At 35.9% G+C, this 16,242-nt stretch overlaps 1 protein-coding gene across 9 annotated transcripts in view; it reads left to right on the forward strand.

Annotated features, from left to right (window-relative positions):
* The window catches only part of CADPS2 (calcium dependent secretion activator 2), a 290,272-nt gene that overhangs the window by 242,326 nt on the left and 31,704 nt on the right, over positions 1-16,242 (forward strand). For 5 of the 9 annotated variants that reach the window (XM_058420273.1, XM_058420271.1, XM_058420272.1 and 2 more), the window contains 4 exons: positions 7,983-8,138; positions 10,246-10,393; positions 11,420-11,434; positions 13,933-14,007. In XM_058420273.1, the coding sequence (XP_058276256.1) occupies positions 7,983-8,138; positions 10,246-10,393; positions 11,420-11,434; positions 13,933-14,007 (394 nt within the window). The remainder of the gene's footprint in view (positions 1-7,982; positions 8,139-10,245; positions 10,394-11,419; positions 11,435-13,932; positions 14,008-16,242) is intronic. The other 4 variants (XM_040062395.2, XM_040062390.2, XM_058420274.1 and 1 more) reach the window with 1 other exon arrangement.

Below are 16,242 nucleotides of genomic sequence, written 5' to 3' on the forward strand. Positions count from 1 at the left end.
TTGATTAATTCATTTTATATTTGTTCTGAAAGTCATTGATTTTAAATATTGTCATCAAATATCCATGTTACAGGAAAATAGTAAAATGTTAATAAGTACCAAGAGTAGAAGTACATCCCTTTCTTTGTCTGCTTGAAAAAATACATTATTTCTTTCTGATTTTTCCCCAATATTTCAGTGCTCTGTGGAAATATTCCCACAGTTACAGATCTGATTTCTGAGTGAGAGCACATTAATATATGGTAGAGAAATGCTCAAGAACCATATTTTAGCAAAAGTTATAATAGGAAAGCATGACTGTGAAAGATTTCAAAAAACACCCATTCAAAACACATCTGCTGTTAATATCATTTCAAGACAAGTGCTGTATTTTCAAGTTTTATGACAGACTCCTAAATAGCATTAGATCTATTTCTGCAAGAGTTAATACAATAATAGAATACCATGTTAAAAGGGACCTCAAGGATCACCTCATCCAACTTTTTGTGGAAAAAGCATGATCTAGGGTGGCTTAGCACCCTGTCCAGATGAATTTCAAAAATGTGCAATGTTGGGGAATCCACCATTTCCTCTGGAGGAGATTATTCCAATGGCTGATTGTCTTCATTGTGAAAAATTTCTTCTACTTTCTAATCAGAAACTCCCCAGAAGTAACTCAAACCCATTATCCTTCGTCTTTTTCATGTGACTCCTTGTACAAAGGGAGTATTATGATTGTTGTTCTGCCGTTAATTCCCCTAAAATGTCACAGAATTCCTCTTAATCACTGGCTTTGGTACCTTTTGTGTTTACTATAGTAATGCTAGGTTTCTCCTGATGTGCTTATGCAAGTCATTTCAGCTTTGAATACAAACTAATTGGTCTTCTGGAACTCAAATTCCTTTCTGTTATCCCCAGGTTTTCAAAGGTCACTTTTTTTTTTTTTAAAGAATAGCTTTCGGAGTTAAGAATTGCTAGTCTTGGATGTGCTCTTGTAGTCTGCTTTCTAGCAGCCCCATCCTGTAAAAACAAACTGTATAGATGAAATTTCATGTATTTTGAATACTGAATTTATAACTAATACAGATTCTGGTTGGAGGATTATAGTGGTAGATCTTTCCTAAATGAAGGGTTTGGTGCAACAATATATTCCTAGACTCTGTTGTCAAAACACATGCAAGCATACTAAAATTCAGCCATGGGCTCCTCCCCCTTGCACATGTTCTTGTTTTTAGTTTCATGGTATATATGACACTGTATGAATACAATCCTAAACTAGCCAGTGAGGTTTCCATAGCATTTGGTGAGCAGTGAGATTGACGTGCTGTAAACACTTGCCAGAAGTAGCTCTCATTCTGCTGCTTTTCAAGAGCAGTGGGGGTGAGCAGTGTCTCTTACTGCAGTTGTGACCTTTGTAAGGCCATCACCCCCTTTCAGCCACCTCAGATAGCAGAGATCTCCCATGGTGCTGGCTCTGATGGAGGCACCTCTTCATGTTCTTTCCCCAAAACATAGAGCTTTGAGGTTCAATTTATAAAATGTGTATGAATTGACAGTCTCGATTGCAGGCAGCATTAAGTTACCTTTGTAATGCTCTGGTATTCAGGCAGTATTTTAAGAATCAGCCTATCTGCATTCTACTGAAGAGCCAAGTAAGTTCTCAGAATGGTCATGTATTTGGGTAAAAAAAAAAAAAAAAAAAAAAAAGGTAATAGCGCTGGGAGCCACTTGTTCTCCCCCCCCCCCCCCCCCCCCCCTCCCCCCGTGCTAAGACGTTTCCTTTTTCCTCCTGCTAATGGTGGCTCAGTTTCTGGCAGAGGAAGTGGGTCACTTTCACTATTATGTAGAAGAAAGGAGGAAGGTTTTATTTTCTCCCTCTTCTCTCTTCCCATCTTTTTCAGGGAGAACACACTTACTAGTTAAATTCTTCAACAAGGACTAACTGAATACCTTTGCTCCAATACCTGCTAAGCAAAATCCCGAGCTTCCTGACAATTTTCCTTTTCAATGTGATGAACACCGCAGCTTAGATGGATTAGGGGGTACACTGAATTATACATATAGTGAGCAGAGTTATCTAATTCAGGAGCATATGTAGACTCCTTCAGTCTACTGCTTCCCCCAAGTCTTTCTTTCCCAGTTCATTGTGCTTCCTCCTCCTCCTGGCCACAAAACTGATGATTTGGCAAGAAGATGACTATGTATATATATGACAGAGTTCTGCTGGACTTGCCCATTTCTCTTTGAAAGTGATGATTTTGGCCAAATAATCATTATCAATCTGAATTACAATGAAGACTCTAAGAGTCAAAAAGAATGAGAATGAGTAGTCTGTGAGACAACTGTGTTAAAGGTTTGCTGAAGTCCTCTGTCTCTTTTATCTGTGACAGAGATTTATTATTCTCTTTACTAATGCTTATGTCCATGCTCTCAAGCTCATGTTTGAGTATATTCATATTCAATAGAGCTGTTATGTGCCTACCTAATGATTTTTCTGAAGATAAAGAAATGAAAATATATTCACGGTTGGGCATCCATTTGTGTGCTTTATTGATGAAAATAGATTTTCCCCATTTTCTCTTTAAAGTTGTTACAACTCTCTTGAGCATTACTAGCAAAGATTGTTTATATTTTTAAATTAATTGTTTCTTTTTTTGTCCTTGATCATTTGTTTTGGAGCAGTAAATATATGCTACTTATAACTGCATTTAGAAAGATCATAACCTTTTTTCCTCTTCTTCTTGGGCATTGGAAAGTGAGATAGGAAAAGGGGAAATTGTTATGCGTAGTAGTCTGTTTTTCTTGATTGGTCTCTGGAGAACATAACTCAGAGGACGCACTGGCTAGACATGCAGAGCACTGTGAATTACTCTTCAATTTGGCTGAAGGTAGTCTTAAAGAGCAAAAATGTTTGACTATTCTGTAAAAGCATTCAATCAGCTGCAATCAGTTTTTCCCTACTTACTCATTAATTCAAATAAATTATTTTAAATTGCTCTTTGAATTTTAAATATATTTTTTTTCCATCTTGTGGGCCTGGCTTTTAAGTTAAATATGTAGGTGATTTTAATTGTTTGTGGCTTAATTTATAGATTATTCTTTTCAGTGCAGATATAACATACTGTCACTAACCAAAAATATTGTAGATATACACCTGTCTGTTGCTATCTGGTGCCAGTCTAAAACATCAGCTTGAGGAAAATTCTAGGCTGGGGAAACCTGGAATGATATATGCTTATAGAAGAATAGTTCTGTCCTGTCTTCCACCCAGAAGAAGCAACATCACAGTAAATGTGTCATCTCTAACCTTCCTGCTATGGGTCAGCTATAATGAGTGACAAGAGGCACAGGGCTGAAGCAGTCACAGTGCTCCAATAGTGAAACAGAGGGAGTTGGTCTGAATGTGTCTGAGCTCCTGTGCTGGACCTCTCTGTGTGTTTGTGAGTGCTGAATGAGTCAGAAGGCCATCTTTCATCTCCCTTCTGAGGGATTGTATCTGCAGTGCCACATATGTTCCTGTCATAAAGCTTACCCCCAGTAAAGTGGTAGGAGGCCATGGCCTGCATTTCTAAGGATGGGTATTTAAAAGTATAGCCATAGGACAGATGGCATAGTGAAATCTGGCTGATCTGCTTTCTGTGGAATAAGGAGTTTTGAATATGTAGGTCCTTTTGAGCGTTCTGGAAGACAAATTTATATTGTGGGGCAAATTTCTTTCCTTCCAAAAGTACTAATATGCAGTAAGAAAGAAGACTTGAGAAACTTGTTTTGGTTGCTTGATCCTTAGGTTGCCTCACTCGTGAACTAATAGAAGTCATGAGGTAGCTCTGTCCCCAATGTCTCTGAGGGACTTGAGGCCAACTGATGCTTGCAAAAGTTCTGCTCCATCCTTCTGCCTCATCTGCTGGTGAAAAGTAGAGAGATGGGGCTGAGTGCAAGTGGCACTGAAATTATTGAAAATCCTGTTCCATTGAAGAAGTTCTCAGTTGACTTTCCCAGCCCTGAACATATATTTTGAGGCAGCATAAAGAATAAAAAGCTGGAGTTCCCAAGCTGGGGGCTCACAAGAGACATAGTGCTTGTGCCATGTTTTGTAAGTTATCCTCACAATACGCTAGTGGGTAGTATCTCAGTAGTAACCTTAAAAAAAAAAAAAATGCAATAGTTTGTAAAATGACCATTCCTGTCCTTGGTAGATAATAGAAGAATTGAAACCTGTTGCTTTTGAATATTTTGGTTGATTGATAATATTCTTAGATATTTAATACTTATATTTTCATATCCCACGCCACCCTATGGAGTTGCATATGTTGGCAAGAAATTATTCATTCTGCGTCTGCTCCGGAGTCATGTGTGGGAGTATCTTGAATCAGTGTACTTTATTAGTGGACGGTTTGACTAATTGCTACTGCTTAGGTACCTGGCAAGCCCAGTGGGAAGCTGCCTCTTTCAGCTGTCAGTGGATAAGTGAATTAAGGCTTCATGCCTAGGAGGCTGCATTCAAATCCAAGATTTGATATGCTGCAGGTTCCTGGAGAAATGTCATGTCTTGGATTTTTTTTTTTTTTTTTTTTTTTTTTTTTCTGTGTTCAGTATGATGCAAGCCATAAAATGATTTAAAAGGGACCTCTGGAAATACCCAGTCCTCTCTCCCAGTCAAAGTGTGACCAAATGCAAAGTTAAATTCCCATTAGAAAGAAAAAGGGAATATAACAGGATGTGCATAATATTTGCCTCTTTTAATCCCTGGCAACCTTCTCTTACTGCCATGCCCTGATTAATAAGAATGGACAACTAGACAGTACCTGAAAGGTTGTTTTGGCCAGCAAAGCAGGAGAGAGTTTGTGCCTAATTTTAAAACTGTGGATAACTATTACAGTTTTTAAAGAAAGTTTTAAAGTTCAGTTTCCTGGTTGAACAATATTATTCCCTTCTTTAGACTGAAGTAGCTTTACCATTTACATTCAAATAAGAACTTTACAATACCCAAGAATATGTGCTGTCCCTTCACAAAAAGGAAAGGTTTTCAAATTATGGGTACAGATTCGGTCTTGATTTGAATGCAGGAATTACTTCTGTGCCAGGAAGACGTAAAATCTGAGTTTAGCTCTTCTTCTGCAGCATTTAGCAAACAAAGTAGACATTTGTGTTTGGATGTGTGAATGAGGAACAAACAATTTCTGTTGTAGCACTTTATTTTCTTTCCTTCTCTTATTAGTATAATATGTTAGTCAAATTCAAATGTCATTGGACAATGTTGAATAAAAGAATTGAAGGATGAAAACTCAAAATTATGTGAAAAGAGAACAAATTAATTAGCATTTCTCACGGAATGAATTCTTCCATAAACCTGTGCCTGTTATTATATTTATTATAATTGTGAAATTTTATCTGGTAGTCTAATTAAACAAAATTAAGTGGCTACTACTACAGTATAGTAGTAAACAAGGTAGTAAATGTGCATAAGAATACATTTATGTTATTATGAATACCTTAGTCCTCCTGAGTCCTAAAGAATTTCCTTTGGAATTCCATCAGATGAAAAAGAAGCAACTATGGGAGAATAAAAAATGGTTAAATTTTATGATCTGATGATGGAAGTGATTAGTTTTGTTTCTTGAGAAAGTTTGGTTTGTTTTCTAGAAAATACGTGGTTTTGTCATCAGTTACATAAATACGGAGCTTGTCCCATTTCTGTCCCCATATGATTTGTCTTATTTTTTTTATCCCAATCATCTCAAAACTTGATTTAGTCACTTTTGAATCATATAGGACCTAAACAAAGCACTTACAGCTTCACTCACTGCCAGCTTACACAGCCGATGCAATGATAATATTTGCTTGTCATGTAACTGAAAAAACAACCTAACCAGATTATAAATTTTTCAGAAGCTTTGGTTGTTTATTCTTTCTATTCCTTAATTAAACTTAGTGATGTATGAAAGTGGTCCCTCAACAGGTAGAACCCCTGTGCAAGTTGTAACCTTAGCAGTCCCATGGGCCTTTTTCCTGTTTCTGCTGTTTTCTTTCAGGACCACAATACTAAATTAACAGTTACTGAGTAACGTAAGTGGGGAAAATATACATAATATCTAAAAAGAGTGTTGGAACTGTAGGATATCCTGCTCTGCTCCATGAAGATATCAAAACCTGCACCATTAAAAGCAGAGCCAGAGCTGGTCGCTCAGAGCAGCCTTTCCCGTAGGCAGGAGCCCCAGCTCCCAGCCTGTCGCTGCCTGCCTGTCCCCTGGCCCGGCCCGGAGCCACGCTGGCCGCGGAGGCGACGCTGCAGATGACAGCGCTGGCTGTGGTAGCCTTAAGGCAGAGGAGCAGGGGGCACCTGGGTGTGTGTGGAAGGTGAGGGATGCAGGTGTGAGACTGAAGCAGTGCTCCGATGTCACCGAGACACACAAAGCAGTCATGCGCAGACAAGAGATTTTCGCAGAGGTCCTTCCGATCCAGCTCCCAGCTAAGAGAGCAGAGAGAAGAGCGCCCCTTTGTTTATTTTTTATTTTTTATACATTTCTGGGTCTAGCAGAAGATTGGCTTTTCTGGTTTTCCCCCCCTCAGCCTCAGTGGCCAGACCCGTTGTCAGTTACAATTGTTTTCAGGTTAGAAATATGCAAACAAAGGACAGAGAATGAAAAACAAAGGATTTGTTTATGTTACATCTGTGGGAAAGGTAGAAAACTGCTCTTAATATTGTACAATAACTAAAGGATCTGACTCCATTTAAGAAAATCAAAAGGCTCAGAAAAAACAGGGTAACACTCCTTCTGCATCCCTGCTGCCACTTCAGAGCCCTGAACATGAACTGTGCTTTAATTCCCCTCACTGTCACTGCCTCGGCTAACCCGGTGTGACCCAGTGGTGGTGCTGCTGTCTGAGGGGTACATTAGGTGGTCAGATATTAGACGTCCTTTCTGCTTGTTTCATTTGGTTCTGAGTCTGATCCTGCTGTGTCCTGAGCACAAGCAGTGCTCACCGATTCCTTCCATGAGAGCTGGGGTCATGTAACACCTTGATAATTCTGTTTTTTAGTCATAAGGCAGAAGAAACAAAATCATAGCAGTGAGGATGTATTTAAACTGTTTGGATCTGAATTGGGACCATCAGGCTGAGTTTTGGTTGCTTGTGCCACTCCCATCCTGGAATTCAACGTTGCATAGTATACATTAATCGTAAATGGTAACTCAGGCATTGCAGTACAATACTGCAGTACAATACAATCATGAAAATGTAATGAATCTGTATTGACAATAGGGGTGTAAATTAACTTACTGCTTAGTTTAGCTTTAAATTGTTGCATTTTAGCGCAAGCAATCGTATTTAAATTTAGCAGTCAGATCAGGGTGGAAGAACTTTAAAACATTATGGAAAATCTGAGATGGTATAGAGCCATGATAATCTGCTGGTTTTGTTTGTACACCAATTTCTTTAAATAGTTTCTGTTCTCTTTTTTTTTTTTTTCTCCCATCCAGATCTGATGCTATTCCCTCAGTTAGAATTCATGAGCATTTATCAAGGGACTATTTGTCTAGTTATCTCTTTTACAATATTACTACTAGCGTCCTCATTTCTTTGGTAGATTTATCTACGAGAGTTAGGAAGGCAGGAAAACATATGCACAAAGTCTTCACTATATTGAAAATATCCTTACTACTCCTGTACCCTATATTTTTCCTATCTTGATCTGAAACTTGTGCTATTTCATTTTCCATGCTTCACAACATCCCATCTACCTCCCTATCCTGCCATATTTCTCAGCTAACAAATGAGAAATCATTCACTTTTTTCACCCTAAGGACATATATTTTAAGTTTCCCACTACCATTTTCACATTTTTTAAATAAGAGCAATTGTCCTAAAAAATATGGGGAAATGAAGGAAGAAAGTGATGTGATAAGGAAATCTTATTACCTTAATTATGTGGCAACTGGGGTAGACATCCATACATTTATCTTTTGTTTCTTGGGGGCTTTGTTTTGTTTTGTTTCTTATAGCAATGGATCAGCTACATCAGAAGATCTTTTCTGGAAACTGGATGCTCTGCAGATGTTTGTTTTTGATCTTCACTGGCCAGAACCAGAGTTTGCCCACCATTTGGAGCAGAGACTTAAACTCATGGCCACTGACATGATAGAAGCCTGCGTTAAAAGGTACAGTGTAAATGATCACTTAAAAATTGGAAGAGATTTGAAAATTAACACAGGAGGGGTCACTTTGGCTTGCAGAGGTATGTCTATACCAGAATCCTGTCACAGGAATCAGGGCAATTCTAAAGAGATCATGACTTGTGTTTATTTCCAGCATCTGGCAATCAGCAAACTGGCAACATCTAGGAAATACCAAGGAGAGTTTCTCTATCTGCTGTGAATAGACCCATGGAAGTGAATAAATTAAGTTTGTTTTTTTCTATTCCATATTAGTGGCAAATATTAACAGAACTCAGAATTCTGCTAGAAGAAATCTTTCTCTTTTTGCCCATTTACCTCCCCCTTTACTACATTATTCTTCATGTTTAGTTAATAATATTATTTAATTTGTCAATTTTAAAGTAATGTCTCTAGGAAATATAAACTATAGAGTGTGCAATATCACTGCATTTATACAACAAATAAAAGAAGGTTGATAGTCATCCAATTGGAACTATGTTTGATAGTGCTAAACTTCTGAAAATGACAGAAAATATAGTGCTGTTTTTCCTTGAGCTGATCTTACCATTATTGGTATATTCTTTTACATTAATTATAGGTGATCTGAAAAGCCCTCTACCATAGCTTTAAGTAAATATCACTGAGTTTAGAAAATATCTGTATGTCTAGAAAATTTACAGAGAAGTACAATTAGGTGCTTAATCTGGACATATGAAAATACAGATTAAAAAAAATAATAGAATGGGGGAAAATAAATTTTGTCAGTAATTTGTGTTAATCATAAAATGTACAATATTGATAAGAAAGGCTAAACAAGCAGAGAATCTTTACAGATGACATAGTATTGGTTATTTTCTCTAAACACAGTAGGAAGAAGTAGAACCTCAGGCTAAGAATGAGAGCCTGTTGCTAGAGCTAGAGTGATGAAATCTTGATTAAAAATCCAGAAACATTTCTATTTGATTATGAAAGGGGAATGATATGGGGAATTGAATAAAAGTTAAAGCTCTAACAAAGAAAGGTAAGACACACTAAAATTAAAGCAATCCATCTGTTCTAAAGAATTTGGCGTAGAAGCTCACTCAATTATGGTTATCTAAGAAATCTTAGAAAAATGGTGAAATCATAAAGGAATGGAAGAATATTAGTACAATCTTAGTCTAAAAAAACATTGAAAGAGTAGCAAAGAGATTCAGTGCTACTAATACATGGATATATTGATTTTGAGCTGGAAAAATAAAAAAAACCTTTACTTTCTTATCAACAGGACTATAAAATATTTTAGACTTAATACATAACACAAGTCTTAGTACACAAATTATGTTTTTGTGTGGTCAGAGATATTGTATGTCAGGTAATAAAGATTAGAGTAGCAACTCGGAAAAAAATATGGAATTCTTCTATTATAACTCTTCTTGTGATATTAATATGATCTTAAGATTTTTTTTAATGGAAATAGTATTCTTCTGTTCCCGTCTTCTAAAAATATTGTGTGAATTTCTGGTACCCACATTTTAAAATAAGGGTGGAAAAAAAAAAATTATCTTTAAGTATGTTGAATTATAGTTTATTTCAGTGACATTGCTCCATATTCATACTAATATGAGAAGAAAATAGGAGGTTTGTATTATGTATGTCCTGATATGTCTTAATTTTCAACATAAATACTAATATTTTCTTAATAATAAACTCATTTGATTTGTTAAAATTCTCTTTCTGTTAAAGCCAGGAGAGGATTTTTTCATTATATTTCTTAGAAGCAAGCATTTTATACCAAAAACTGCATTTTAGCATAGAAAAGATCGAGAATAAGGGTTTTTTTCATTGCTTTAAGTTAAACACAAGGAAACATGTTGTTATCTAGAATTCAAGAAAATAATTCTTTTATTGTTCAGCTGAATTCACTGAAGTGCAGAACCTTGAGATTACCATCAGTGCAATTGTTTATTGAAAGGTTGATATTCTGAATTTATAGAATTTTAATTCTAAAATGTTCTCATGCATATGTATGTTGTTAAGCCAACATGTTCAGTAAGATTTATATATGTTTACTGTGGTTGTTCAGAATTATCAGAGATACTCATATTCCAAATTGTGTTTTAATAAACAGAACAAGAATTGCATTTGAACTGAAGCTGCAAAAGACAAACAAATCAACAGACTTGCGTATACCCTCTTATCTGTGTACAATGTTTAATGTCTTAGTTGATGCCAAGAAACAGACAGCTAAACTCTGCATACTGGATGGGGGACAAGAGGTAAGTGGAATTTTGTATGTTTAATTCCTGTGTTTGGTTGATCTGAAACATCTCATACTGCAGACTGTCCTTACATTAATTTCAAACTCATTGAGACTAATCACATAGAAGTGATTGGTTGGTACACAAGTGTGCATCAGCTGATCCCTGTAAGCATCATGCAAGACACAACCCCTCATCTTCCACCAGGGAGCACACAGAGTGCTTCTGTAATTTGTTTGCTTTGACCTGTGAGTCTGTTGAACATTCAGAGGATTTCTTGACTCACAGCCCCTCCAGGAATTTCTCTCAGGTTGCAACAGAAAAAGAGCCCACTTCAAGACTCCTTTGTAAATGTAAAATAGAGCCAAAATATTGTCCTTTGCAGACAAGTTTTTATTCAGTAAAGTTTGGTTTTAAATGGATTATAGACCCAGCATTCATGCCAAGGAATATGCTGAAAATAGAGGAAAGAAATAATCAGGTAATTTAATAGTTTTTTTTTAATTTGGTCTCCAAGAACAGGGACCGTTTTGGCAGTAGTCTGCTGTAGGACTGTAGATACTCCACAGTGGAGCACTGATGTGCTTTTGAAGGATATGCAAACTTCATTGCCTTCTATCACTCCCATGTTGTCACTCCAGCAGGAATAATCTGTGAAATGAAAAGGGTATGCTGTGTAGATTGGTGAGACCACCAGCGAAAAATTAAAAGTGTTTTTTCTGCTCTAATGCATTAGTGTGTAATTTGGTTTGTAATTTGTTTAATTTGGTTTTGGAGAGACAGTAAAAATACTTTTCAGAATTTGGCAACAAAAAATGTTTGTCTGCTTTAGGCACCTTCACAATTACATTATTTGGACTTTTTTTTTTCTGTTGATTTTTGCATTGATGTACTGTGTTATTCATTTCATTGACTGATCTTTTCAAGTGAGCATATTCGATGTAATTGTCTTTTTTTTCCCCTAACTCAATGAGACATTCATCATTTTCCTGTTATACCCTGTCGTCTTTATTTTTCCTTTTGGTTTTCCGTGACATGAGCCAGTTTGCTAGTCAATGGGTAAGTGTCTTTTCATTGTTTTTTAATTTACTTTTTTTTCATTTAATATTAACAGCCTTTTTTTATTTTAAATGGTAATACTGCTTTTCATATTAATTTGCTAGACAGGCCCTCAGAATTCCTTCACAGTGCAACAGACTGATCATCAGCTTCTCAGTTCTTTCCTTGTTCATCCTCTAGGGTGATTCCAGATGAAGTCTTCACTTTTCTGCTTTTCAGACTCAGTGTCCCGTCTTAGCAGGTCACAAAATTTTGGATTCTTTCACCTCTCAGTGCGACTCATCAGGAGTAAACCACAACTATCAACTCTGTCTGAGCTGACGCTGCCGTTTCACCTTTCACGCGTGTACAAGCAGTAACCTGCAAACACACGCATGCACAGGCTGCTTTGGGGACAGACAATTCCAGTAGCTCTGTAATGACCTGCAGACAGATGGCATAACCCCCTTCTCCAGCATGTGCCATTCCTCTTGCCTGCTCTGCATCATGCCTCCTGCTCTGTCAGCCACTAAAAGCCAAAGTTCAGCCATCTTCTTAAAAGCTCAGAGTCAAATCATCTTCCACAAGGATCTGAAGTTTTGTTTTGCTGAGGGTGACTGTTTTAGTGGAAATTACCTCTGGAGAGGAGTGGATTAGAGTATTTATGATCTCATGGTTTTCAAAATAAATTATGAAAAAAAAAATTAGATTAATGTAATTTAAAAATTACTTCTAAAGATATGTCATGGTCTTGGGACCTTATTGTGATTTATGAAAAGCTTGATTCAGTTCTTTTTTTGCCTTGTTCAGAAGTGAAGTTACACTTTATACTTCATTTCTACAAAATTACATTTGCTTTGTGGTGAGAAAAAAGAGAAAAAAATGCAAGGAAAAAAAATAGGAACTGATCTTACATACATAGAACCATTAATTTAATGTACTGTGAAGATAAAGTTGCAGACACTTTCTGGGAGAGACAACTGATTTTTTATGGATCACAGGAGTATATATAGTTTTGACATTCATCAGTGGGAGAATAATTGTTTACGGTTTCTAGAGAGTAAGAAAACATTGCCTTCTGAAGACTTACAAGCAACAGACGTCACACACTGTTTGGGGTAATTAGACTCCTTAGCAGATCAAGACAATATTTTATTGGTCAAGACATTAATATGGTTGGAAGATAATATATTTGAAAATTAGAAAGCTCTTTGGTGTGTTTCTGATATGCTCTTTTACTGTTCCAGTGTGACCGCAGCTGTTCGTCTGAGTTGTGTATTTACATTTTTCAAGTGTTTTTAAACTTTAAAAGAAATTAAAATCAAAATTTGACATTTGGTGTTAGTACATGTAGCAGACACATATATGTGGGCAAACACATCGTTTTATTCTCTCTTAATTCAAACCCAAGTTCAATACCTGTGCTTTTTAGAAAATCATTCCTAAAAATATTCAGCAGATCAGAATTAACATTTTGATTTGCATGGCAACTCTGAAACAGATGAAAAATAGCCTTTAAAAACAGAACTCTGAAAACTATTCAGCTGGCAGCTGCTAAGTTAGGCTAGTGTTTACACTGACCTCAGTATTTTACTCCAAGCATTATGCTGTTAGCTGTTCCAAGTAGCCTTGAACTAGGAAGATAGGGTTAGTCTTTACAAGTCACATTTTCTGTGAAGTGGCTATTGGGGACAATCTTTGCTGTCAGATAAATGTTTCACAAGGAAGAATTACTGTTTAAATTGATGTGCCTCCTTGACAGAATGGGATCCCTAGTTCCCGGTAATTTCAGAAGGGAGCTCAGTAGGATTATCTTAAAAGTCTTTCAGATTTATTTTAAAAGCATTTACTTAAAGGCACCTTCTTTATGAAAAAGCAAAAGAAAAAGTCTATGGAGAATGAAGCCTGTTTTATTATACCTTCTATGGCCTATTAATTTGTTACCATCTATTCTGCTTTGTTGATGAAATTTTAATTTTGCCCTTGCTTGAGCATATTGTAAGATTTGTATAAACTGAAGCTCACTACGCTAACAGAAAGACTCTTTCAGGATGAACAATTGGAGCTCATTTTATTTCTAGAGGACATTTAAAATAACTTATGAATGAGAGTTGTCAGACATGAAATGCTGTATTAATTAAATCTTATTCTAGTCTTTTTGCTTCTCTAGCTAAACCAACCCTTTAGAAAAAAATACATGGCCACCTTAATTATATAGGAGAGGACAAAAACTATCCTTCACATTCCTTTGCCTGAATAAGTATAAGAACCCAATTCATCTAAATAATAACCCCATTAGCTGCTTAACTCAACAGTGTACATGGGAAAATTTTCAACACAGAATGTGAGAAACTGTTGATTGGGTGGATCATTTTCAAGGGTTTTTTCTTCTGATGTTCAAAATGATAATTTTAAGTAAATCTGATCTGGCAGGGTTACCAGCTTTGCACCATTTATGACTTATGACAAAAGCGTGTATTCATATACATGCTAATGTTTTTTTATCTTTTGAATTACAGCAACAATACCATTCAAAAATAGATGACTTGATTGAAGAAACTGTTAAAGAAATTATTTCACTTCTTGTTTCAAAGGTAAAACTATTTACATTTTACTTTATAATACAGCAGAAAATTGTTGAAATTCAGAGATGTACTCAAGTATCACAGTTCTTCTATGCACAGGAAAATTTTGGGGGACAACATGATTTGTAAATACTACTTATGCAAATAATATTGAATTTACAAAATTAAATTTTATAACAATTTAGTAAACAATTTCTGTGCAGCCTCCTACTGAGATAAACTTATCTTCTGTGTTTCTGTTGTAGATAGGAGTTGTTAGCAGCTTGTAGAACTGGTAGGACTAAATTTTGTCAATATTGTCTTATGTAATACCAGGTGTTATTTTTTGTTGAATTTCTTACATGAGAACTTTCCAGTATTTAAATTTTGTATCTAGAAATGGACAATATCCAGAGTTTCAGTTTAACTTTTTAATAAGGTTTTGGTCAACAAACCATTTAATTAAAAATATTTTATAAGTTTTTGTTTCTTAAAATTGATTTTTTAGGCTTTTATATTTAAAAATAAAATGTGTTCTGACATAAGGACTTGGAGAATAAGTGAAGAAAACTTAAAACAATGTCTTGTCTTTCTGTAGCTCCTCCAGTAAAAGTCTTAAGTGATTGATATTAAAAAAAAGTTTCTATCCTGAATAGTTTGAAGGACACAGCAAATAATGTCAGAAAATAAGGTGTTTTTATGTATACATTGCAAACTACCCAGAAATATCTGATTTTCAGAGTAGGATAAATAAACCACATATTTACAATTTGTGAGTTAATGACAAAAAGTAAGACTCTGGTCATATTTTCATCATCCCTTTGTTTTTGCTTGTCACAGCTTGCTGTGGGGGATGGGAATCTGCTTTTTAGATTGACACCTATCAATTGAAGAGAAAGGCTTTGTAGAATCATTATAAAAGTTTAAAATAAATATGTCCACTTATTGGTAAGTGGTATAGAAGCCAGACCTTTTTGGTCTAAAGTGAAGTTTTGATGTAAACATAATTACAAGCAGTTCAGCTCAACAGGTTCAAGTTTTTCATGTTGCCTATCATAGCTCCCCAAAAATCTCCCAGTTTTAGTGTTATTGAAAAGGAAGAGGAAGAAAGGGGAATTTTATCAGAAAAAAAGTCATGCTATTAAAGGTTAAACTTTTTGATTTTTTTTCTTAATATCTGAGATTATAAAAAAGGAAGGATATAGTCATATTCCTTCTGGATGTATGTACAAGAAATTCGAGAGACAACTGCTGTCAATACAGAGGAAATTGCATTATTAGTTGTCACAGTCATACCAGAGGCTGAAATCTCAAAACAGGAAGCAAATATTCCATGTGATTGGATGATCACTGGAAGCTTGACCAGTGTCTCCTCACTTGAGATGTGAAATACCAGTGGCATCCTGATTGCTTTTGTTTCAAGTCAGAAAGCTTCTGAAGGTACAAAGGAAGGCTGAGCTTTAGCTCTTGGTTTTGGCCAGAAAAAAATGCACATCAATGTGCATGATATCCATATGCATAAATCTGTTGCATCTAATATATTTTCATTACTGTCTAGCCTTTACCTCTTTATTACCTCTTTATTGTGTCTCAGCAGAATAACTGCTTCAGTCATTGTTTTTAGCTGCAAGTCACTTATAAAACTGAAAATAATACTTTTCTTTCAGTGGGGTTTTACTTGTTAAGAACTGTACTGGGCAGTTTTTACACAAGACACGTCACTCTAAAGCATTAAAGAAATCACAGGAATAGCACAAAACAGTGAACAATGCACAGTGTGTCTCAAGGTAATCAATTCATAGAATGTGAGGTATGTGCAGAAATACTTTTAGAGTTTCACAAGTCCATACACTGACATCTCAGAAAACAAGTTTCCAGCTACATAACTAAACCTTTTGTTTAAACAGACATCCTTGACTCTGAAATGTTTTGCTCTCTGTTATTTTGTGTCCCACTTGTATTGGATTTGTATGCTGGCACTGAGGACAGCATGTTGTTTATGAAATCAGCCTTTTCCTTAGCCAATCTTTGCACAATAAAGTTGAACACTTTTCTGCCGAAAGAACCCTTTTCAATCAGATAAAATGAGTTAAGTATGAACAGCAGCTTCTCACAGGCATTTGGTCTAATAAAGCGGGTGCAGAAACAACTGCCACTCTCTCTCGTGATGTGGATTTATTCTTTGATTGGCACCTATGTACCGGTGTCTTAATTAATCACTGTAAATATCACAAGTTAGATTGATAAATGACAAATGTAGGTTTG

This window comes from Hirundo rustica, chromosome 4, assembly GCF_015227805.2.
Source record: "Hirundo rustica isolate bHirRus1 chromosome 4, bHirRus1.pri.v3, whole genome shotgun sequence".
Classification (NCBI taxonomy): domain Eukaryota; kingdom Metazoa; phylum Chordata; class Aves; order Passeriformes; family Hirundinidae; genus Hirundo; species Hirundo rustica.